Here is a 25,860-nt window from a genome sequence, read left to right as displayed (position 1 = left end):
AAGAGATAAGTTGTTATAAATGGAATTCAAATCTTCCAAGCAAGTTCATAAATTCTGGTTGACATACTGGATCTGAAGCAATTTCATCAAGAGATTGGAAATTTGCAAAGTTACCAGTCTCCAAGAGAATGATATCTGTACCTTGCAGTGAAATGTTAACTGAATTACAAATTCTAAAAAAAATACAAATTCTAAAAAAATCACAAAGTTCAGATCTTTGAAATGTGAAGCAAATGTGGATTGTTTTTCGTGTAAAAATATTTAAAATTTCTAAGTTCAAAAACCCCTTGCTAAAACATTTCCTCTGGATAGCCATCATACTTCTGTATGAAGCAGTATGGCGTGATCTGATCCAACCTCTTCACAACAAAAATTTAAATATGTGGTGATTCAGTGCTTTCACTCTGATAAAATTCACAATCCAAAAGGGCTTTCAAATTATGTGGAAGTGTTTTCAATGCAAAAGCATAGCTATGAAGGATGCAATGGCTGGTAATTACATTTTGTTTCAAAATTTTTAACTAGAGTGATGAAACCTTTTTTCCCCAACATGTCAGGAGCACAATCAGTACAAACTGTTTCTACTAGTTTCCATGAAAGACCATTTGAATTAAAAAAATTATTCATTATATCCATAATGTGCACTCTCTTTGTTGTTTCTTTTATAAGGTTTACAAAAAAGAAATTCCTCTTTAATTCCAATTTGATATATATATATATATATACAAATGTATATATCAAGCAAAAACAAGAAGTTGTGCACAGTTGGAAACATCAGTTGATTTATTCTATTGTAAACCAATTTTTTGCAGGGCTTTTCTTGATTTTCTCCACTACCTGTACATGTCTCAAATCCAGTAATAAATTGTATTATTTGATAATAGATTTTGTGCAATTTTCTGTTTTGCTTCTTTACCACATATCAACTCAACAATGTCCATAGCATACAAGGCTTCACCTAATGTCTCAGCAATCCTGTGTGTTTTCTTTTCTTTGGTGACTCAGAATATGATGCAATAACTGCCCTCCAGTGCTGGCTTCTTCGGAAGAATAAATCCATGGTCATAAATATGATAAATATACTTTCAAAATCAGGTTTGTTTTATTTTATTTTAAATAAGGCCTCTGAATCATTAGCATGTTCAGAGTGAACATTCTGAAGGTGCTCTCTGAGCTTCCATGGCTTCATACATCCATCCATTGCTTGGAGCAAATTAAATCATACATCCATCCATCCATTGCTTGGAGCAAATTAAACACCATGGTTTTTGCAAACCATCTCTATCAAGTACAAAAGTAAACCCATATTGCACATATGAATTCTGGTATTGTTTCTTTGACATGGTGAATCTTTGGGCCTGCAAAAAAAATAATATTTTAGTGTATATATAAATCCTGATCTATGCTTTAAACTTTTAGAATTAAACAAAATACAGTAGTGTCCGTTATCCGGATTAATTGATGTCAGACCTCTTCTGGATAGGCAAATTTTCCGGATAATCGAATGTAAGGTAAGATTATGTTGTTATTTGGTTTTCAGGAGCATTATAAACTAAGGCCATATTGCTCTGGGAATATGCGGTGGTCATTCCCTGACCTTTCCACATCCTTCGTATTTGGTGGTGACGAGCTCGAACTCCGGTCTAATCAAGAAGCGTGTGCTACACACTGCTGCTGCTCCTTCCCACCTGGCTATGGAGGCGCCTTAGGTAAGATTAAATTTATTTAATCTTACCTTACGATTAAATTAGATAATTAAAATGAATTAAATGAAAAATTTATAAACCAATCTCGGAAAACAGAAACATCCATCCAGGCACTTTTATAATTTTTATAAAAAAACAAACAGGAAAATTAGAAAGATATTTAAATGCTCTTGGTTTTTTTTGACTTACTGATAATGAACATGGGCAATCTGTGTGTACCAGTAGCATTTGCACAAAAAGCAATTGTAACTCGCTCTTTTCTAATCTTAAAACCTGGTGCAGGCATTTCCCTTTTAGTGGCTAGGGTTTTTCTTGGTAATGCTTTCCATAATTTACTATAACAGAAGCATCCTTACTTTTAAAGGACACCGCTGCTAATTCGTCTGCAGAAAGTTTCTCATATTGAATATCTAATTCACGTATACTGTGTCTCAGTTTAAAGTTTTTCAGCCAACCTGTGCTTGTCTTAAAATCTTCATTACCTCTTAATTTTATATTAAAATCCAATGCTTTTTCACAAAACATTGGGCCAGACATTGGATCACCTAAACTTCACTTCTGAAGAAGCCACAAATAAAGTGCACTCTCTAAAAAGGATTTTCAGGTTTCTACATTGTCTTTTTTCTGCTAGATCCTTCTTCACTATTCATAATCGACACAAATTCTGTTATAGCATTGGAATTTTTCTTGATGTCATAAATTGTTCATGTCCCCCACATTAAACTCTTTGAAGAGATTTCCTAAATTTTCACCTTTTCTAATTCTATCAATAATTTCTATTTTTTGTTGTAATGTTAAAACTACGTGTTTTCTTTTCGTTCACATTTTACTATAAAAAAATTGGGCAAAATAATGTAGATTTAGAGTTAGAAGTTGAATCTGTCTGTTTGTGACAGTCAATTTTTATTTTTCCCTTTTTTTTCGGAAAAATGGATGTGTGTCCATGTCGGACACACATCCATTGAAGTTAAAAGTCAACATGTAGGTTTAGAGTTAAAAGTCGAATCTGTGTTTATGACAGTCAATTTTTATTTTTCCCTTATTTTTGGGAAAAATTAGATGTGTGTCCATGTCGTCTTCAGCATAAAGATCTAGAATGGGCTCATCGCTGCAATATCAGCATAATCTGAGTTTTCCATTTGATCTGGAATAACTGGAGCTTGAGTAGTAGGTGGTATTGAGATTGGTGTATTATTGGTCCTATCAATAGTTTGTTTTGTGGATTGTGGTGCAAACGGTTAGTCTACGTGTCCTCAGATTAACCGTTCGTAACTTGCCGCCATTGTTAAACAATAGAAATGTGCTAGTAAGGTTTAACAGAAAACTAGATAGCGAGTATAGTAGTATCAATTAATCAGTAAAATTTATTAACCTTATTAAATATCATTGTCACAATTGAATTGTACTTTTTTAACTAAATAAATATAGTGACCTAATTATTACAAACGTAACATCATAAATTAATACATATAACTTGACAGGGGATAAAAAAGTCATATAACATAACTCAAAGATAATATTCAATACCGAAATACATATATATAGTGTTATAACTGCATTGGGATATAGGTTAGGGTTATATTTTGTATTGGAATTTTATTGAACTTGAATAGAAATCATGATTCAGACCAGAAGCAGCAAGGCAAAAAGCGCAAACCAGTGGAAGTGCTGTGGCTCAGGGGAGAACTGAGGGGGGGGGGAGGTTTCATCTGAATCACAGTCTATTGAAATGCACTGCTTGTTTGATGTTTGTAGTGCATTCAGGAACAGGACATGATATTGCCAATTGTCAATTCGGCCCTGGAGAGATTGTGCAAGGCTCAAGGGGTAGAATTTTTCTCAGCCTGGTCTGTGCTAACAGACCAGGCTGAGAAAAATTGTTAACAGGAGAGACTGCTTCTACAGGAAGGGGATACAATTAAATAGAAAGGGTGCAAGAATATTAACTGATGGTATCGAGGCAGAGTTAGGTGGGTCGGAAAACTGCTAGCTTGGGGGATACACAGACTAATAGATTAACAGTAGCTGCTGGCAGAGGTAAATGTGATTCTTGCACTACTTCTAATCAAATGCAATTGAGCAGCAGCCTGGAAAGCAAGGCAATGGGAATTTCCAGGACTGCAGGGAGTCATAGTGGAAAAAGTAAATACATGTGTTAGGCTAACTAAGAGTAGAAACAGATGTATGTATACTTGTATGTACACCAATGCTAGGAGTATAGTTAATAAATTCGATGTGCTTGAAATGCTAGTTAAGACATCAAAGGCAGATATTGTTGGGATATCAGAGGTGTCACACAAACATAAGAAATGCAGAACTGGAATTTGTGGAGTACAATATGTACAGAAAGGAGGAGGGGTTATGCTGTTAGTTAAGAAACACATAAAATCCAAGGAAGTGCACCCAATTGATTAGCATTAGTAGAGGCATATGATGCAAGAAAACAAGCTAATGAAGCCTCAGCAAAAAAAAAAACCCACTCCCGTTTCACCCCTCTGTTCATTCAAAATACCTGTCCAGCCGAGCCTTAAATTCATTTAGGCTATCAACTTCCACAACAAGGGATGGAAGTCTGTTCCACCAGCCAACTACCTGCTGGCTAAAGGTAAATTTCCACACAACTATCCTACATCTATTTTTCTTCAATTTGAATTTATGCCCTCCCAGGTGATTTTTCTGAGCAAGAGGAAGAATCCCATCAGCATTGAGCATGCTCAAAACATTCAAGGATTTATACACCTCTATAAGATCACCTCGCCGGTACCTAGTCTCCAGACACTGTAATTTGCAAAACTTAAGCCTTTCTTTGTAAGAGCAACATTTTGTTCCATTCACTAATCTTGTTGCCCTTCTCTGTACTCATTCCAACAGCTCTACATCCTTCTTAAATTGAGGCCTCCACACCTGCACACAGTACTCAAGGTGTGCCCTGACCATTGCCTTATACAAGAAGATAATCATCTCCTTATCCCTGCTAGAAAAAATTCTGTATATCATTGACAAGACACCATGAGCTACTCTTGCAACCCGTCTGCACTGCTCAGAAAACTTAATATCTGCCTGCACAATTACCCGCAGGTCCTTTTCATTCTCTACCACTGTCAGTGTAGTACCACAGAGTTGATACGTTGCTCTGGGGTTACTGTTTCCCATATGTAGTATTTTACATTTGTCAAGGTTAAACTTCATTTGCCACCTCTCAGCCCATCTGCTCAACCTTTCCAGATCCTGTTTTTCAGCAGCATACTGTCAGTAGTGTCTTTAACAACTCTGCCAACCTTTGTATCATTTGTAAACTTGGACATTAAGCTTGATATACCATCATCAATATCATTTATAAATACAGAAAACAAAAATGGACCCAACACTGAACCCTGAGTGACTCCACTAATAACATTAGTCCACAATGAGCAGTGTCCATTGATTCCCACTCTCTGTCTTCTTCCCCTCACCATCCCTTTATCCATAGCAGCAATTTGCCTCCAATGCCACACTGCTCCAATTTGTGCAGCAGTCATCCATGTGCAACAGTATCAAAAGCCTTTCTAAGATCCAAATATATAATATCAAAGTTCTTTTGTGACTGCATCATAGCATCCGATCAAACTGGTCAGGCAAGACTTTCCCTTAACAAAACCATGCTGTGTCCGAGCTATAACTGAAGTCTTGTCTAGATGATCCAGCAGTGCTTCTTTAACCAGTGCCTCCATTAATTTTCCTGGAACAGAAGTTAAACTCACAGGTCTATAATTACTTGTGTCAGCCTTTGATCCTCCTTTGTGAATTGTGGTCACATTTGCACATCCCCAGTCTATGGGTACCTCCACTGAGTCCAAAGAAGCTCTAATAATTATGGCTAAGGGTTTGCTTATTTCCTTTGCTGCCTCCTTTAATATAACTGGATAGATCCCGTCCACCCCGGGTGACTTTTTTATGTTTATTCTCAACAATTTCTCTACCACTTTCCTCTCAGTTATTACAAAATAATCTAGCTCACTGCCAGACTTTACTTCACATCTGGCATTCCCCTTCCTGAATAACTCCTCATGTGTGAAAGTAGAGGCAAAATACTCGTTTAGTTTGTTAGCCACCTGAGCAGGATCATCAACTGTTGAACCATCAATATTCAGTGGACCAATCTGATTCATCCCTTTCCTTCTAGAGTTTACATAGGTAAAGAACTCTTTTCTGTTTTCCTTTGCCAAGAATTTGATATTGGTGGACAATGCAATATTGAATCTGTTTGGGGTGACATAAGCACTAGGAAAGGAAAAAAGAGTAGGTGTGTGTTATAGGCCTAATGAATCTGATGAGAATAATGAGCAATTGTGCAGAGAAATAGAGTGGGCCAGTAAATTAGTGTCTTATAACAGGGCATTTTAATTTCCTGGATATTGACTGGAGTTGGTCACTCACACATTAGCAAGGCTTTTGAGGATTTATTGGATGACTGTTTTCTTCATCAGCATGTTCAGGAGGCAACTAGAGGGAGTAATACTCTTGATCTGATTATCAGTAGTAATTCTTCATGCATTAAGAATCTGCAGATAAAGGAACCACTGGGTGGCAGTGATCATAATGTGCTGAAGTAGGATTTATTCAAAGAGGTAACTATTATCAGGGGTAAAGGAAGGGTTTTTGCTTTTGTAAAGGTGATTATGGTGGTCTGAGACAGTATTTGAATTATATACGGTGGAACCAACTGATGATGTTACCAACAGCAAATTCAAAATGGAAAGCATTCAAAGAATTAATCTTGGAAGCTACTAGGCTTTTCATACCAACAAAGAAATATTGTTCAAGATTTAGGCCTAAATGGATATCAGATGAATTAATTAAACCTGTGAAAGAGAAGAAAATGCATGGGATACATATAAATTAATATGTGACACACAAGCCTATGATAGATACAAAGCTGGTCTGTTTAACCCCGGGGGCTCACATCTGGTGAGTATGGGCTTGGCACACCCAGGGTCCTGAGCTGGATATCATCATTCTTCTCTTTCTTGGTGATTCCCTTCTAATTTTGACACACACACACACACTCTCTCTCTCTCTCTCAGGGTTACTCGGGAACTGTTTTTTTTTTTTTTTTCCTGGTGCAGCATAAGCCTCAGGCTTCCTTGCATCATATGGATATTAATAATAATAATAATAATAATAATAATAATAAGTAACCAAGTTACAAAGGAGGTTAGGCAGGCGAAGGCAGATTACATGAAATCTTTGGCAAAGGATGCAAAGAAAAACAGAAAAGAGTTCTTTACCTATGCAAACTCTAGAAGGAAAGGGATGAATCAGATTGATCCACTGGATATTGATGGTTCAACAGTTGACGATCCTGCTCACGTAGCTAACAAACTAAATCAATATTTTGCATTCACATTCACACATGAGGAGTTATTCAGGGAGGGGAATGCCAGAGGTGTATTCAACTCTGGCCTTAATTTATATAATCTTGTAATAACTGAGAGTAAAGTGGAGGTGAAATTGTGGAAGATAAACACAAGAAAGACACCCGGGGTGGATGGAATCTATCCAGTTATATTAAAGGAGGCAGTAAAATAAGTAAACAAACCCTTAGCCATAATTATAAGAGCTTCCCTGGATTCAGGAGAGGCACCCATCGACTGGAGATGTGCAAATGTGACCCCAATCCACAAAGGAGGATCAAAAGGAGACACACGTAATTAAAGACCTGTTAGTTAAAATTTTGTTCCAGGGAAATTAATGGAGGCACTAGTTAAAGAAACCTTGCAGGATCATCTAGACAAGACTTCAGTTATAGCTTGGACACAGGATGGGTTTGTTAACGGGAAGTCTTGTCTGACTAATTTGATTGGATACGATGATGTAGTCACAAAGGAACTGGATGCAAAGATTAACTTTGATATCATATATTTGGATCTTAGAAAAGCCTTTGATACTGTTGCCCATGAAAGACTGCTGGACAAATTGGAGGCAAATTGCTGCTATGGATAAATGGATGGTTGAGTGGGAGAAGACAGAGAGTGGTGATCAATGGACACTGCTCTTCATGGACTAATGTCATTAGTGGAGTCCCTCAGTGTTCGGTTTTGGGTCCCTGGTTGTTTTCTATATTTATAAATAATATTGATGATGGTATATCAGGCTTAATGTCCAAGTTTGCAGGCGATACGTAGGTTGGTAATGTTGTTAATGACACTAATGACCGTACCCTGCTGCAACAGGATCTGGAAAAGTTGAGCAGATGGGCTCAGAGGTGGCAAATAAAGTTTAAAATGGAGAAATGAAGAGTACTACATATGGGAAGCAGTAATACCACAGTAATGTATCAACTCTGTGGTCGAGAATGAAATGGACCTGGGGGTAATTGTGCAGGCAGATATGAAGTCTTCTGAGCAGTGCAGATGGTCTGCAAGAGTAGCTCATGGTGTCTTGTCATTAATATACAGGAATTTTTCTGGCAGGGATAAGGTGATTATCCCTTGTACAAGGCAATGGTCAGGCCACAGTACTGTATTCAGGTCTGGAGGCCTCATTTTAAGAAGGAGGCCTCCAGACCTGAATTTTCCTGCTCAAAATAATCGCCTGAGAGGGCATAAATGCAAATTGAGGAAAGACAGTTGTAGAATAGATGTGTGGAAGTTTGCCTTTAGATGTTTAGCATTAGCATTAGTAGAGGCATTTGATGCAAGAAAGCAAGCTTATGCAGCATCAGCCAAAAAAGAAAAAAAAAAAAAAAAAAACCCACTTCCACTTCACCCCTCTGTTCGTTCAAAATACCTGTCCAGCTGAGCCTTAAATTTATTTAGGCTATCAACCTCCACCACAAGGGATGGAAGTCTGTTCCACCAACCAACCACCCGCTGGCTAAAGGCAAATTTCCGCATGTCTATCCTACATCTGTCTTTCCTCAATTTGAATTTATGCCCTCTCAGGTGATTTTTCTGAGCTAGAGGAAGAATCCCATCAGCACTGAGCATGCTTAAACCATTCAAGGCTTTATACACCTCTATCAGATCACCTCGCTGGTGCCTAGTCTCCAGACACTGTAATTTGCAAAACTTAAGCCTTTCTTCGTAAGAGCACCCCTTTGTTCCATTCACTAATCTTGTTGCCCTTCTCTGTACTCGTTCCAGCAGCTCTACATCCTTCTTGAAATGAGGCCTCCAGACCTGTATACAGTACTCTAGGTGTGGCCTGACCATTGCCTTATACAATGGAATAATCACCTCCTTATCCCTGCTGGAAAAAGTCCTGTATATCATTGACAATATTCCATGAGCTACTCTTGCAGCCCGTCTGCACTGCTCAGAGAACTTCATATCTGCCTGCACAACCACCCCAAAGTCCCTTTCATTCTCTACCACTGTCAGTGTAGTACCACAGAGTTGATACGTTGCTCTGGGGTTGCTGTTTCCCATGTGTAGTACTTTACATTTGTCAATGTTAAACTTCATTTGCCACCTCTCAGCCCATCTGCTCAACCTTTCCAGATCCTGTTGCAGCAGCATAGTGTCAGGAGTGTCTTTGACAACCCTGCCAACCTTTGTTATCGTCTGCAAACTTGGACATTCAGCTTGATATACCATCATCAATATCATTTATAAATACAGAAAACAATAATGGACCCAACACTGAGCCCTGAGGGACTCCACTAATAACATTAGTCCACAATGAGCAGTGTCCATTGATTACCACTCTCTGTCTTCTCCCCCTCAACCACCCCTTTATCCATAGCAGCAATTTGCCTCCAATGTCACACTGCTCCAATTTGTGTAGCAGTCTTCCATGTGCAACAGTATCAAAAGCCTTTCTAAGATCCAAGTATATAATATCAAAGTTATTCCCTGCATCCAGTTCTTTTGTGACTGCATCATAGTATCCAATCAAGTTGGTCAGGCAAGACTTCCCCTTAACAAAACCATGCTGTGTCTGAGCTATAACTGAAGTCTTGTCTAAATGATCCTGCAGTGCTTCTTTAACCAGTGCCTCCATTAATTTTCCTGGAACAGAAGTTAAGCTCACAGTTCTATAATTACTTGTGTCAGCCTTTGATCCTCCTTTGTGAATTGGGGTCACATTTGCACATTTCCAGTCTATGGGTACCTCCCCTGAGTCCAAGGAAGCTCTCATAATTATGGCTAAGGGTTTGCTGACTTCCTTTGCTGCCTCCTTTAATATAACTGGATAGATCCCATCCATCCCAGGTGCCTTTCTTGTGTTTATCTTCAACAGTTTCTCCTCCACTTTACTCCCAGTTATTTCCAGATTCTGTAGCTTACTGCTAGAGTTGAATACACCTCTGGCATTCCCCTTGCTGAATAACTCCTCATGTGTGAATGTCGATGCAAAATATTCATTTAGTGTGTTAGCTACCTGAGCAGGATCATCAACAGTTGACCCATCAATATCAAGTGGACCAATCTGATTCATCCCCTTCCTTCTAGAGTTTACATAAGTAAAGAACCCTTTGCTGTTTTTCTTTGCATCCCTTGCCAAGGATTCCTCATAATCTGCCTTCGCCTGCCTAACCTCCTTTGTAACTTGGTTGCATATCAACTTGTATCTATCATAGGCTTCTGTGTCATGTGTTAATTTGTAAGTATCCCATGCATTTTTCTTCTCTGCCATATGCCTCATTAGTTCATCTGACATCCATTTTGGCCTAAACCTTGAACAATATTTCTTAGTTGGTATGTAAAGCCTAGTAGCTTCCAAGATAAGTTCTTTGAATGCTTCCCATTTTGAATGCTGTTGGTAACATCATCAGTTGGTCCCACTGTATAGAATTTAAATACTGTCTCAGTCCATCGTAGTCGCCTTTACGGAAGCAATAACCCTTCCCTTTGCCCCTAATGGTAGTTACCTCTTTGAGTAAATCCCACTTCAGCACACTGTGATCACTGCCACCTAGTGGTTCATTTATCTGCAGATTCTTAATGCATGAAGAATCACTGCTGATAATCAAATCAAGAGTATTACTCCCTCTAGTTGCCTCCCGAACATGCTGATGTAGAAAACAATCATCCAATAAATCCACAAAAGCCCTGCTAGTGCGTGAGTAACCAGCCCCCAAATTCCAGTCAATATCTGGGAAATTAAAATCTCCCATTATAAGACTCTCTGATTTACTGGCCCACTCTATTTCCCTGTACAGTTCCTTATTATACTCATTAGAGTATAATAAGGAACTGTATAATAGAGTATAATGTTCTACAACAACATCTTCCATCTGTTGTTGTAGAAGCTGATAGCACAAATAGAATGAAGGGAGAACTTGATAAACATTTGGAGCAGGTGGATGGGGGAAATAGGGGATTTTTTTTTTTTTGGCTGATGCTATATAAGCTTGCTTTCTTGCATCATGTGCCTATGCTAACGCTAAATGATGAGTGATCAAGCCCAGTCAGAAATTGACACTTTTGGGGGACTGTTGTATCCGTGTGAGTTGAAACGTTTGGTATCTTTTGGCGTCTTCAGCATATGTACGTTTAGGTATGTTTTGTTGAAGACGTTTTCTCATTTCGGGGTATGCGACTGTGATCTACTTTGTATTTCTGGATTTTTTCCTAAGTAGTATACCTTGAATCATAAATGTTTTTCAGCAACCAACTGGTTTATGCTAGCTCTGAGCACATCCAAGATTACCTCCCATAATCGTTTGCGTGATCGCTTCTCCCACGATGCTCTGTGCTGGTCGAACTATGTTATTTATTTTTTTTTAATTTTAAATTTTTCTTTACATTAATTTTTTAAGATATCAATTTCTCTGGTTACCAAAAGGTTTATGCCAAATCATGCCCCAAAGCACTGGGCACAAAGTACTAGGAGTGCTGTGGCTCAGGGGTCATTCTCCTACAAATCATAGCCTAACAAAATGTGCAACTTGTGCACTTTCTGTGGGACTTTCTGGAAAAGAACATGATACAGTCAAGTGGGAAGTATTTGTGGTTGTTCGGTGCAGAGAGTGTGCAAATAAATTAGCTGCCAACTTGGTTTAGTAATGGACATTTATGAGAGATTGAGGAGTAAGGTGGATACCCTCGAAGGAATTAAAATTGGGTCCATCAAGCTCTCAGCTACCCAACAATGCCAGAGCTCACACCTGCATCAGACCAGCAATCCCCAAGGCAGAATATGCTGGTACTACAGGAGGTAATTATTGTTGGTGACTATTTTTAGGTACCGAAGAAATGTATTGTGCAAGAAAAACAAGTGGAATAGGACAAGGGTATGTCTGTCAGGGGCAAAAGAAGATGACATTATACAGGAGATTTCATCGTTTAAGGGCACCAAAAAGTGATACTGTTGTACACATTGGCACTAATGATATTAAGAGTAGGAGATCTGACAACTCACATAAGTATAAGGTAACATTGGGAAAAAGTTGTAAGGATTGATTTTTAAAGTGTCTGCAATTGTGCTCAGACAAATAAGAGGGAGTAAATGTCGAGAGCCTTGTCAATCAATTTGGCCCTTGAAAGAATATGTAAGGCTCATGGGGTAGAATTTTTCTCAGTGTGGTCTCTGCTTCTTAATAGAAAGGCTGGCACCTCCGTAGCCAGGTGGGCAAGAGCAGCAGTGCGTAGCACGTGCTTCTTGATTATATCGGGGTTCCAGCCCGTGACCACTAAATACGGAGGCTGCGGAAAGGTCAGGGAATGACCACCACATATCTCCGGAGCAATATGGCCTTAGTTGCTAATGCTCCTAAAAGCCAAATAATAAACAAACAAACAATAGAAGGGGTGCAAGAATATTTGCTGATGCTAAGGAGGCAGTGGATACATCTGCCTAAATAAACAAAGTTCACTTACAAAAATAAAAATATAGTTCATAGAGGTGCTTACAGTTCTCTTGCCTGATAACATTTCTGGTGCAATCCATCCTTCTGTGCCCTTAGCTCCAGAACGATGAGAGAAGGATAACCGACCCAGAGTTAATTTTTTACAGAGTCCAAAATCTGATATCATAGCTTTTATCTCTCCTTTAGCATTAGGCATGGATATAAGTACATTGTGAGGTTTAATGTCTCGATGAACTGCAATAAAAATTTACTATAAAAGATGCAGAAAAAAACCATTACTTAAGTTAATATCTAAATTTACTGACACATATATATATGATTACATGTCAATAAATTAAAAAATGGAAACAAATGGTAATTTATGAAAAATATATTTTAAAAAATCACTTAAAAATTAAACTAATGAACGTAATTTTCTTTTATGTTGGCATTCGGTTCGCAAAATACAATTGCCCTATTTTTGCATATTATTCCTTTAATAAACAAGTATATTTCATTCTAAATGGTTTTTGTAGGGTAGTGTTTGGGCAAATAGTAAATGGTAAAAAAGTAATTACGAATTTATACTACAAGTTTTGTTTTTAATAATTTTTTCTTCTAGTTTCAATATACATTGTACAGTCAAACAGCCTAAAGAATGGTGTTAAATTATACATAATAAGCTTTAATTAAAAATATAATGCAGATACTAATTTTTATCTGCTTCCTCAGTGTTCATATTCAACGTAGTTTTGATTACATACACTCCCTGACTTACATAAGATTTTGCCGGCCAGTGCAAACTGAAAAAAATATGGAAATGTATTTTGCATCCCATAGAAATAAATGGGGGTATCGTGAAAATATCATAATGTCAACCCAATAATACATTGTTTTCTTGGTAATTCATTCCAAAACCAAAGAAGTTAAAATTTTCACTATATAGCTCTCTAAACAGTCACTTTTATAATGGAAATTATATTAGTTTTATACAAATTTATGTCAAATAAGCATAACACAAAAATCACTTTTTAACTAAACAACGCAAAAACAAAACATGCAGCCAACATGTTTACAAACACTACTATTGGCTCAGAGGAAGGGCTGCATGATGCGGCCAGAGAATGCACTACGCTTTCATCATTATTATGTTCCGTTATAAGCATCAATTTTGAATGTCTTTGTGATATTGATGATGGTGTATCAGGCTTAATGTCCAAGTTTGCAGACGATACCAAGGTTGGCAGGGTTGTTAAGGACACTACTGATACTATGCTGCTGCAACAGGATCTGGAAAGGTTGAGCAGATGGGCTGAGAGGTGGCAAATGAAGTTTAACATTGACAAATATAAAGTACTACATATGGGAAACAGTAACCCCAGATCAACGTATCAACTCTGTGGTACTACACTGACAGTGGTAGAGAATGAAAAGGACCTGGGGGTAATTGTGCAGGCAGATATGAAGTTCTCTGAGCAGTGCAGACGAGCTGCAAGAGTAGCTCATGGTGTCTTGTCGATGATATACAGGAATTTTTCTAGCAGGGACAGGGATGTGATTATTCCCTTGTATAAGGCATTGGTCAGGCCACACCTTGAGTACTGTATACAGGTCTGGAGGCCTCATTTCAAGAAGGATGTAGAGCTGCTGGAACGAGTACAGAGAAGGGCAACAAGATTAGTGAATGGAACAAAGGGTTGCTCTTACGAAGAAAGGCTTAAGTTTTGCAAATTACAGAGCCTGGAGACTAGGCATCGGCGAGGTAATCTGATAGAGGTGTATAAGGCTTTGAATGGCTTGAACATGCTCAATGCCGATGGGATTCTTCCTCTTGCTCAGAATAATCACCTGAGAGGGCATAAATTAAAATTGAGGAAGGACGGATATCGGATAGATGTGCGGAAATTTGCCTTTAGCCAGCGGGCAGTTGGTTTGTGGAATAGACTCCCATCGCTTGTTGTTGAAGTTGATAGCCTAAACAAATTTAAGGCTCAGCTGGACAGGTATTTCGAACGAACGGAGGGGTGAAATGGGAGTAGTGGTTGGCTTTTTTTTTTTTTTTTTTTTTGGCTGATGCTGAATAAGCTTGCTTTCTTGCATCATATGCCTCTACTAATGCTAATGCTAATGCTAAAATATTTTTCTAAAACACATTTCTGGAGGTCACAATCATAAAACAATAAAAACAATTTGCACTTTCCGGTTTATTGGGCTTTCCTGTTAAGTGGAATCTATTATAAATAAGTAGTAAACTCGATCTTATTGCTATTGCATTAATACCGTTAACTGGAATTGTTTGGGTTTTTTATGTTATTATGGTGAAATGCATTTCCCCTTCACTGAAATCTTCAATCATATAAAAAACATAAATAAATTTTCAGAATATTCTCTTTTCCTATTTACTTATTGCAATGATGAAGGGAAAGTGACCAACGGAAAGTGCAATGGTGACAGGGCTAGAAAATGAAACAAAATTGATTTAGAAATGATTAAGAAGTAAGAAGCAGGACAAAGTTTGTCATCTTAACACAAGGGGGCTCACATCTGGTGAGTATGGGCTTGGCACACCCAGGATCCTGAGCTGGATATCATCATTCTTCTTTTTCTTGGTGATTCCCTTCTACTTCTCTTTCTTTCTCTCTCTCTCTCTCTCTCTCTCTCTTTCTCTCTCGGGATAATTCAGAAAATTTTTTTTGGCTGGTGCAGCATAAGCCTCAGGCTTCCTTGCACCATATGGCTGCTAATAATAATAATAATAATAATCTACTGCATGGGGATTAGGTCTCGCTGCTTCAACAGTGAATACTATTTTAAAGGACATCGAGAATATAAAAGAACATGTTAAAGGTTCAATGCATTTAAGATCAACAGCAGTGATCACAAAACAGCGTTCAGGTGCTATATCGAAGATGGAAAAGCTATTAATAATATGGATGGAAAATCAGATTCAGAAGCAAGTGCCCCTATGTCTAATGGCCATACAAGCAAAGGCAAAAAGTATTTATGAAGATATTAAGGATAAGTACGGCGAACCCCAAGCCAAGTTAGTGACAAGCAATGGGTGGTTTAATGGGTTCAAGCATCATGCTTGTTTCCCAACATTAAAGCAAAATTTTTGTAATTGCACACTTTTGTAATATTGTACACTTTTGAGAGTTTTCCTGCGCAGAAGAAAAAAAAAATTTAATAAATAATTCTATTTACATGTTTGTTGAACATTTATTTTTTTTTTGCTTTAATCAAATTCAGTGCGCATAGTTGCAAATGCTGATAAGCCTTTAGGGAAATTCCGACTTACGTAAAATTCAACTTACGTAGAGTTACGTGGAATGCAAACCATACTTAAGTTGGGAATTGCTTGTACATTTTTTAACGAATCAAGTTTGCAATGTAAAATGCAATGGCAATGTAACTAATGCTAATGGCAATGTAACTAATGCTAATAATAACTTATTATGGGAGATTTGCTAATTACAAATTTCCCACGTTCCTGCTGACTGCTCCAAAGCTAAGGACTATAAGCTCGTTTGTTTGTTTGTTATTTGGTTTTTAGGAGCATTAGCAACTAAGGCCATATTGCTCCGAGATATGCGATGGTCATTCACTGACCTTTCCGCATCCTCCGTATTTGGTGGTGACGGGCTCGAACACCGGTCTAATCAATAAGCGTGTGCTACGCACTGCTGCTCCTTCCCACCTGGCTATGGAGGCACCAGGACTATAAGCTAAGGAATAAAAGTGCCAAAAGGATTCTGTTTTTGGTGGTACTCTTTTTGTGATAATCAAAGAATATAAGCAAGGCATTAGGAATGCTATTAGGCAATTTCCATAATCACACCCTACACATTAAACTACATGAAGGACCACAAACAGAATATACAAATACTCTACTTCCATATTCAGTGCGGACAAATAAACAAGCAGCAAATCAGCAAACATTCCTAACAAATACAATTCCTAATATAAACAGAAATAAAAGTAAACACATATATTATAACCAAGTTCATATATTTAAAATCACAGGTCATATATTTTAAAATAATAGCAAAAGTTGCAGCCAATAGCTTTGGCAAAAGACCAGAATGCTCGGCTACCATTAGGGCATGAAGCACGTTTTCTACTTTTAGCCTGTTCAAAATCTAGTTTGGACTGATTAATAAATGCTTTACAATTATTGTGATCTTTGGTGTAGGCAGAAAATGAAACTGAAGAATTGGAAACAAGCCAATTACGATATGCAACGTTCTTCTCTTGAAAAGACTTAGAACAATTACTGGAAAACCAAAGTTTAGATCAGTGGTTTTCAACCTTTTTTCAATAACGGCACCCCTAAGTAATTTATTTTATTTTGCGGCACCCCTACTCAATTTTCTGCCTGTCTGATCCGATTCTCTCTCTGTATATATCCATATATATATAATATTAAAAAATTTATGTTATATGATATTTATTACAATAATATAATTATAAAAATTACATTTCATAATGCAAATTATATATATACAGCATATAATTTTATACTTTATATAAAGTATAAAATTAAAATTATAAAATTTATAAGTAAACATCAATTATAGATCACCACATAAAAATATACTGTACACCTTTTTATAATGAAATAAACATATAAATTAAAAAATAATAATAAGTTTAAGTAACTTAAACCCAAATTACGTGGGACCCCTGGAATGTTGTTGCAACACCTTAAGGTAGTAGTAGTAGTAGTGGCATGTAATGCAAGAAAGTAAGTGTATGAGCTTATGCAGCATCAGACAAAAAAAAAAAAATCACACCATTCCCTCCAAATGCCTGTCCAGTACCTCCTTAAATTTATTTAACCTATCAACTTCCACAACGACAGATGGAAGTTTGTTCCAGCAATTAACCACCCGCTGGCTAAAGGCAAATTTCCACACATCTATTCTACATCCGTCCTTTCTTAATTTGAATTTAGGCCCCCTTAGGTTCGTAAACTGAACAAGTGGAAGGATCACATCAGAATTCAGCGTGCTCAACACATTCAAGGCCTTATACACTTTAATCAGATCACCGCGCAGGTGCCTAGTCTTCAGCCACTGCAATTTGCAGAACTTAAGCCTCTCTTGGTAAGAGGATCCCTTCATTCCCCTCACCAATCTTGTTGCCCTTCTCTGTACACGCTCAAGTAAATCTACATCCTTCCCAAAATGAGGCCTCCAGACATGTACGCAGTACTCATGACGTGGCCTGATCATTGCCTTATACAGAGGGACAATCACCTCCTTCTCCCTGCTAGCAAAATTCCTATATATCATTGACAAAACCCCATGACCTGCCCTGTCAGCCTGCCTGCATTGCTCAGAAAACTTCATATCTGACTGCACAATTACTCCCAGGTCTTTTTCATTTTCTGCCACCTTAAGTGTAGTGCCACACAGTTGGTACGTTTCTCTGGGGTTACTTCTACCCATATGCATTACTTTGCATTTGTCAAGGTTAAACTTCAGTTGCCATTTCTTAGCCCATCTGCCCAAATTATCTAGATCCTGTTGCAGTAGCACACTGCCATTAGTGTCATTAACAACCTTGCCAACCTTTGTATCATCTGCAAACTTCGACATTAAGCCTTATATATCTTCATCAATATCATTGATAAATATGCAAAACAACAGTGGACCCAACACCGAACCCTGTGGGACTCCACTAATAACGTTAGTCCACGAAGAGCAGCACCCATTGATTACCACCCTCTGTCTTCTCCCACTTAACCATCCTTTTATCCACTGTAGCAACTTACCCTTAATACCATTCTGCCCCAATTTGTACAATAGTCTTCCATGCGCAACAGTGTCAAAAGCTTTCCTGAAATCCAAATATATGATATCAAAATTATTTTTTGCATCCAGTTCCTTTGTAACCACATCATAATATCCTATCAAATTTGTCAGACAAGACTTTGCCTTAACAAGCCCATGCAGTGTCTGAATTATTGCTGCAGTCTTGTCTAGATGATCCTGCAATGCATCTTTAACCAGTGACTCCATTATTTTACCCGGAACAGAAGTTAAACTAACTGGTCTGTAATTACTCGTGTCACCCTTCGATCCCCCTTTGTGAATTGGGGATACATTTGCACATCTCTAGTCCGTGGGGACTTCACCTGAGTCCAAGGATGCTTTCATAATTATGGCTAAGGGTTTGCTTAGTTGCTTTGGCATCTCCTTTAATATAACTGGATAGATCCCATCCACCCCAGGATGTTTAATTTCAACAATTTCTCCTCCACTTTGCTCTCGGTTATTACAAAATCATTAAGCACCCTGCTACAATTTGATAACCTTCTGCCATTTTCAAACCACAATAACTCCTCATGTGTGAATGGAGATGCAAAATACTCATTCAGTTTGTTTGCTATCTGAGCAGGATCATCAACAGTCGAACCATCGATATCAAGTGGACCAATCAGATTCATCCCCTTCCTTTTAGAGTTTATATAAGTAAAGAAATCCTCTGTTTTTCTTAGCATCTTTTGCCAAAGATTTCTCGTAATCTGCCTTCGCCTGCCTAACCTCCTTTGTGACCTGATTACAGACTAGCTTATATCCGCAATAGGCTTCTGAGTTGTTTGATAATTTATATGCATCCTATGCATTTTTCTTCTCTGTCACGAGTCTCATTAGCTCATTTGATAACCATTTAGGCCTAAACCCTGAACAATATTTCTTAATAGGTATGAAACTTTTAGTAGCATCCACGATTAATTCCTTAATTCCAGGTAATTACAGACCTGTTAGTTTAACTTCTGTTCCAGGGAAATTAATGGAGGCACTGGTTAAAGAAGCACTGCAGGATCATCTAGACAAGATTTCAGTTATAGCTTGGACACAGTATGGCTTTTGTTAAGGGGAAGTCTTGTCTCACCAATTTTATTGGATTCTATGATGTGGTCAAAAAGGAACTTGATGCAAAGAATAATTTTGATATCATATATTTGGTTCTTAGAAAAGCTTTTGATACTGTTGCACATGGACTGCTGTACAATTTGGAGCAGTGTGCATTGGAGCCAAACTGCTGCTATGATTAAAGGGATAGTTGAGTGTGAGAAGACAGTTGGAGTGGCAATCAATTGACACTGCTCTTTGTGTAGTGTCATCGTGGACTAATGTTATTAGTGGTGAAACCCGCCATCCCCGGGTTCAGAGTTGGGTGCATTGTTGTTTTCTGCATTTATTAATGATATTATATCAGGCTTAAAGTCCAAGTTTGCAGACGATATGAAGGCCTGTAGGGTTGCTAATGACATTACACTGCCTGCTGTAACAAGATCTAGAAAAGTTGAAAAGAGAGGTGGCAACTGAAATTTAACATTAACAAATATAAAATACTGCATATGGGAAAAGCAGTAACCTCAGAGTAACGTATCAACTACGAAGTACTACACTGATAGTGGTAGAGAACGAAGAGGACTTGGTGTTATTGTACAGGCAGATATGAAGTTTCCTGAGCAGTGCAGACAGTCTGCAAGAATAGCTCATGGTGTCTTGTCAATGATATACAGGAATTTTTCTAGCAGGGATGAGGAGGTGATTATCCTCTTGTGTAAGGCAATGGTTGCGCCACACCTGAGTCCTGTATACAGGTCTGGAGGCCTCATTTTAAGAAGGATGTACAGCTGCTGGAACAAGTACAGAGAAATGCATCAAGATTAGTGAATGAAACAGTGTCCGGAGACTAGGTACCCGTGAGGTGATCTGATTGAGGTGTCTAAAGCCTTGAATTGTTTGAGCATGCTCAAAGCTGATGGAATTCTTGCTCTTGCTCAGATTAATCGCCTGAGAGGGCATAAATTCAAATTGAGGAAAGACAGTGGTAGGAAGATGTGCAAAAGTTTGCCTTTAGCCAGTGGGTGGCTGATTGCTGAAACAAAGTTCCATCTGTCGTTGTAGAAGTTGATAGCATAAACAGATTCAAGGCAGAACTAAATAAATATTTGGAGCGAGTGTATGGGTGAAATGAGGTTTTTTTTTTTTGGCTGATGATATATAAGCTTGCTTTCTTGCATCATGTGCCTTTACTAATGCTAATGCTATATAATCTTTTTTACTTTATAAGAGTTTTGCCCACCATGAAAAAGGCTATTATGCAAACATACACTCCATTCAATTTTCTATGTATGAATCAGGCTATTATTATTAGCAACTAAGAATTTTATCACTGCTTAATGATTTAACAGCATGTCACATTCTGCCATATTTTTTTATCCACTGCTGCTGTGCTACTGCTTTAATGCCTGGAATTATTTTAAAATATTAAGGTTTTTCTCCATTTTATGCTAACTGTTCATTGCATTAGTCAATAAAATTCTAAATAATTTTAATAAAGTAACTCACCAATATCTAAGGAATGTAAATGAGCAAGTCCAGAGGATGCCTGATATAAAAGTGTAATAGGATCCAAATTTCTTTTATCAAAGTTAGGATTCTCCACATAATTTGACACTGTAGCAGAACAAAGTTCAATAGCAATGTAACGAAACTGGTAATCTTGTTCCTGAAAAGATACAAAAAAAAAATAAATAAATAAAAAATAATAATACATAAATACTTATGCAAAATAAAATACTCTTTGAAATATTTGGTGTAAAGCAAGTACAATATTTCACATACACACACACACCACAAGATATAGATTTTTTTAAAGTAAAATACTTTTAAATTAGAGAATTCTAATTTAAGTATTTTTTAAAAACTTTCAGGTATTGTTTTTTTTACATTAGCATTAGTAATGGGATATAATACAAGGAAGCAAGCTTATAGTGCTTCAGCCAAAAAAAAAAAAAAAAAACAGTTGTCATTCCCCTCTACATTTGCTCCAAAAGTTTGTCCAGTTCTGTGAATTCATTTAAGTTATAAACTTCTACAATGAGAGGTGAAGTTGGTTTCTGCAATCAACCACTTGCTGGCTAAAGGAAAATTTCCTCACATCTATTCTGTAACTTGTGTGTTTTGACTTTCTTTCAGCAATTTCAATTTATGCCCACTAAAGTGCATAATCTGAGCAAGAGGAAAAATCCTGTCAGCATTGAGCTTGCCCAAACCATTATTCAAAGCCTGGCACACCTCAATCAAATTACCTTGCAGGTGCCTAGTTGTTTTCTCCTCACCAATCTCGTTGCCCTTCTCTGTACTCATTCTAGCAGTTCTACATCCTTCCCAACACAAGATACCTTTATGGAGTACTCAAGGTGTTGCCTGACCATTCCGTTATAGAAATGGATAATCACCTCCAACCCTGCAAGCAAAGTTCCTGTATATCATCAAGTATATCCTGTATATACCTCCATGTATACCAATGCTAGAAGTATAGTAAATAAATTTGATGAATTTTAAGTGTTGTTGTTGATATCTTGTTGATATCCAACAAGATATCAACAACTTTGATATCCTGTTGGTCAAGATATCAAAGGCGGATCTTGCTGGGATATAAGAGATGTGGTGTCACAGATAATAGGAATACAGAATTGGAATTTGGGGAGCATAATGTGTACAGAAAGGATAGACAGGATACAGTGTTGAGTCATTTTGGTGTGACATAAGCACAGCGAAAGCAAAAATAAGAGTACGAGTGTGTTATAGGCCTAATAACTCATATGAGTACAATGAACAATTCTACAGAGAAATAGACTGGGCTAGTAAATCAGAATGTCTTATAATGGGGGATTTTAACTTCCCAGATATTGACTGGAACTTGTGGTTTGGTCACTCGCACACTAGTAAGACTTTTGTGGATTTATTGGATGATTGTTTTCAGCAGCAGCATGTTCAAGAGGGTAATACTCTTGATTTGGTAATCAGCAGTCATCATTCGTGTATTAAGAATTTGCAGATAAAGGAACCACTAGGTGGCAGTGATCACAGTGTACTGATGTGGGATTTACTTAATGAAATAATTACCATCAGGGGTAAAGGAAAGGGTTTTTGCTTCCGTAAAGGTGAATACAGTTGTCTCAGACAATTTTTAAATTCTGTACAGTGGGATCAACTGATGATGTTACCAACGGCAAATTCTAAGTGGGAAGCATTCAAGGAATTAATAGTGGAAGCTACTAAAAGTTTCACACCTATTAAGAAATATTGTTCAAGATTTAGGCCTAAATGGTTGTCAAATGAACTAATGAGCCTCGTGGCAGAGAAGAAAAATGCATGGGATGCATATAAATTATCAGATGGCAGAGAAGTCTATAACAGATAAAAGCTAATCTGTAATCAGGTCTCAAAGGAGGTTGGGCAGGCGAAGGAAGATTACGAGAAATCTTTGGCAAAGGATGCTAAGATATCGATGGTTCAACTGTTGATGATCCTGCTCACATAACAAACAAACTGAATGAATATTTTGCATCTACATTCACACATGAGGAGTTATTAAGGTTTGAAAATGGCATAAGGTTATCAAATTGTAGCAGGTTGCTTAATGATTTTGTAATAACTGAAAGCAAAGTGGAGGAGAAATTGTTGAAGTTAAACATAAGAAAGGCACCTGGGGGTGGATGGGATCTATCCAGTTATATTAAAGGAGGCGGCAAAGCAACTAAGCAAACCCTTAGCCATAATTATAAGAGCATCCTTGGACTCAGTGTAGGTCCCCATGGACTGGAGATGTGCAAATGTATCCCCAATTCACAAAGGGGTAATCGAAGGGTGACACGAGTAATTACAGACCGGTTAGTTTAACTTCTGTTCCGGGTAAAATAATGGAATCACTGGTTAAAGATGCATTGCAGGATCATCTAGACAAGACTGCAGCAATAATTCAGACACAGCATGGGTTTGTTAAGGGAAAGTCTTGTCTGACAAATTTGACAGGATATTATGATGTGGTTACAAAGGAACTGGATGCAAAAAATAATTTTGATATCATATATTTGGATTTCAGGAAAGCTTTTGACACTGTTGCGCATGGAAGACTGTTGTACAAATTGGAGCAGAATGGTATTAAGGGTAAGTTGCTACAATGGATAAAAGAATGATTGTGTGGGAGAAGACATAGGGTGGTAATTAATGGGTGCTGCTCTTCGTGGACTAATGTTATTAGTGGAGTCCCACAGGGTTCGTTGTTGGGTCCTCTGTTGTTTTGCATATTTATCAATGATATTGATGAAAGTATATCAGGCTTAGTGTCGAAGTTTGCAGATGATACAAAGGTTGGCAAGGTTGTTAATGACACTAATGGCAGTGTGCTACTGCAACAGGATCTAGATAATTTGGACAGATGGGCTAAGAAGTGGCAACTGAAGTTTAACCTTGACAAATGCAAAGTAATGCATATGGGTAGAAGTAACCCAGAGAAAAGTACCAACTGTGTGGTACTACACTTAAGGTGGTAGAAAATGAAAAAGACCTGGGAGTAATTGTGCAGTCAGATATGAAGTTTTCTGAGCAATGCAGACAGGCTGCCAGGGCAGGTCATTAGGTTTTGTCAATGATGTATAGGAATTTTGCTAGCAGGGAAAAGGAGGTGATTGTCCCTCTGTATAAGGCAATAGTCAGGCCACGCCTTGAGTACTGCGTACAGGTCTGGAGGCCTCATTTTAGGAAGGATGTCAATTTGCTTGAGCGTGTACAGAGAAGGGCAACAAGATTGGTGAGGGGAATGAAGTGATCCTCTTACCAAGAGAGGCTTAAGTTCTGCAAATTGTAGTGGCTGGAGACTAGGCACCTGTGTGGTGATATGATTGAGGTGTATAAGGCCTTGAATGGGTTGAGCACGCTGAATTCTGATGGGATCCTACCCCTTGTTCAGATTACGAACCTAAGGGGGCATAAATTCAAATTAAGAAAAGACAGATGTAGAATAGATGTGTGGAAATTTGCCTTTAGCCAGCGGGTGGTTAATTGCTGGAAGAAACTTCTACCTTTCGTTGTGGAAGTTGATAGGTTGAATAAATTTAAGGAGGAACTGGACAGGCTTTTGGAGAGAATGGTGTGAGATTTTTTTTTTTTTTTTGGCTGATGCTGCATAAGCTCATACACTTGCTTTCTTGCATCACATGCCACTACTACTACTACATAAGAAAGGCACCTGAAGTGGATGGGATCTATCCAGTTTATTAAAGGAGGTGGCAAAGGAAGTAAGAAAACCCTTAGCCATAATAATGACAGCATCCTTGGACTCAAGGCAGGTCCACACAGACTGGAGATGTGAAAATGTATCCCCAATTCGTAAAGGGGGATTGAAGGGTGACACGAGTAATTACAGACCACTTAGTTTAACTTCTGTTTCTGTTAAAATAATGGAGTCACTGGTTAAAGATGCATTGCAGGATCATCTAGACAAGACTGCAGCAATAATTCAGACACAGCATGGGTTTTTTAAAGGAAAGTCTTGTCTGACAAATTTGATAGGATATTATGATGTGGTTACAAAGGAACTGGATGCAAAAAATAATTTTGATATCATATACTTGGATTTCAGGAAAGCTTTTGACACTGTTGCACATGGAAGACTATTGTACAAATTGGAGCAGAATGGTATTAACGGTATGTTGCTACAATGGTTAAAAGGATGGTTGAGTGGAAAAGGATAGAGGGTGGTAATCAATGGGTGCTGCTCTTCATGGACTAATGTTATTAGTGGAGTCCCACAGGGTTAGGTGATGGGTCCACTGATGCTTTGTATATTTATCATTGATATTGATGAAGATATATCAGGCTTAATATCGAAGTTTGCAGATGATACAAAGGTTGGTAGGGTTGTTAATGACAGTAATGGCAATGTGCTACAGGAATAGAATTTAGAAATTTTGGGCAGATGGGCTGAGAAGTGGAAACTGATGTTTAACCTTGACAAATGCAAAGTACTGCAGCATATGGATAGAAGTAACCCCAGGGAACGTACCAACTGTGTGGTTCTACACTTAAGGTGGTAGAAAATGAAAAAGACCTGGGAGTAATTGTGCAGTCAGATATGAAGTTTTCTGAGCAATGCAGACAGGCTGCCAGGGCAGGTCATGGGGTTTTGTCAATGATATATAGGAATTTTGCTAGCAGGGAAAAGTAGGTGATTGTACCTCTGTATAAGGCAATGGTCAGGCCACGCCTTCAGTACTGCATTCAGGTCTGGAGGCCTCATTTTAGGAAGGATGTTGATTTGCTTGTGCTTGTACAGAGAAGGGCAACAAGATTGGTGAGGGGAATGAAGGGATCCTCTTACCAAGAGAGGCTTAAGTTCTGAAAATTGCAATAGCTGGAGACTAGGCACCTGCGCAATGATCTGATTGAGGTGTATAATGCCTTGAATGGGTTGAGCTCGCTGAATTCTGGTGGGATCCTTCCACTTGTTCAGATTACTAACCTAAGGGGGCATAAATACAAATTAAGGAAGGACATATGTAGAATAGATGTG

At 38.0% G+C, this 25,860-nt stretch overlaps 1 protein-coding gene across 1 annotated transcript in view; it reads right to left on the bottom strand.

Annotated features, from left to right (window-relative positions):
- Positions 1–25,860, bottom strand: part of LOC150082409 (serine/threonine-protein kinase/endoribonuclease IRE1-like) — a 402,966-nt gene that overhangs the window by 111,430 nt on the left and 265,676 nt on the right. Inside the window, exons 16-17 of the mRNA XM_090380512.1 lie at positions 20,850–21,009; positions 12,545–12,735 (exon numbers count right to left, since the gene is read on the bottom strand). Coding sequence (XP_090236638.1) covers positions 12,545–12,735; positions 20,850–21,009 — 351 coding nt within the window. The remainder of the gene's footprint in view (positions 1–12,544; positions 12,736–20,849; positions 21,010–25,860) is intronic.

The sequence above is a fragment of the Mastigoproctus giganteus genome, chromosome 8 (genome assembly GCF_048544385.1).
Source record: "Mastigoproctus giganteus isolate SK-2022 chromosome 8, ASM4854438v1, whole genome shotgun sequence".
NCBI classification, from domain to species: domain Eukaryota; kingdom Metazoa; phylum Arthropoda; class Arachnida; order Uropygi; family Thelyphonidae; genus Mastigoproctus; species Mastigoproctus giganteus.
Note: the sequence above shows the minus strand (reverse complement) of the source record. Positions and strands in the feature narration are given on the sequence as shown.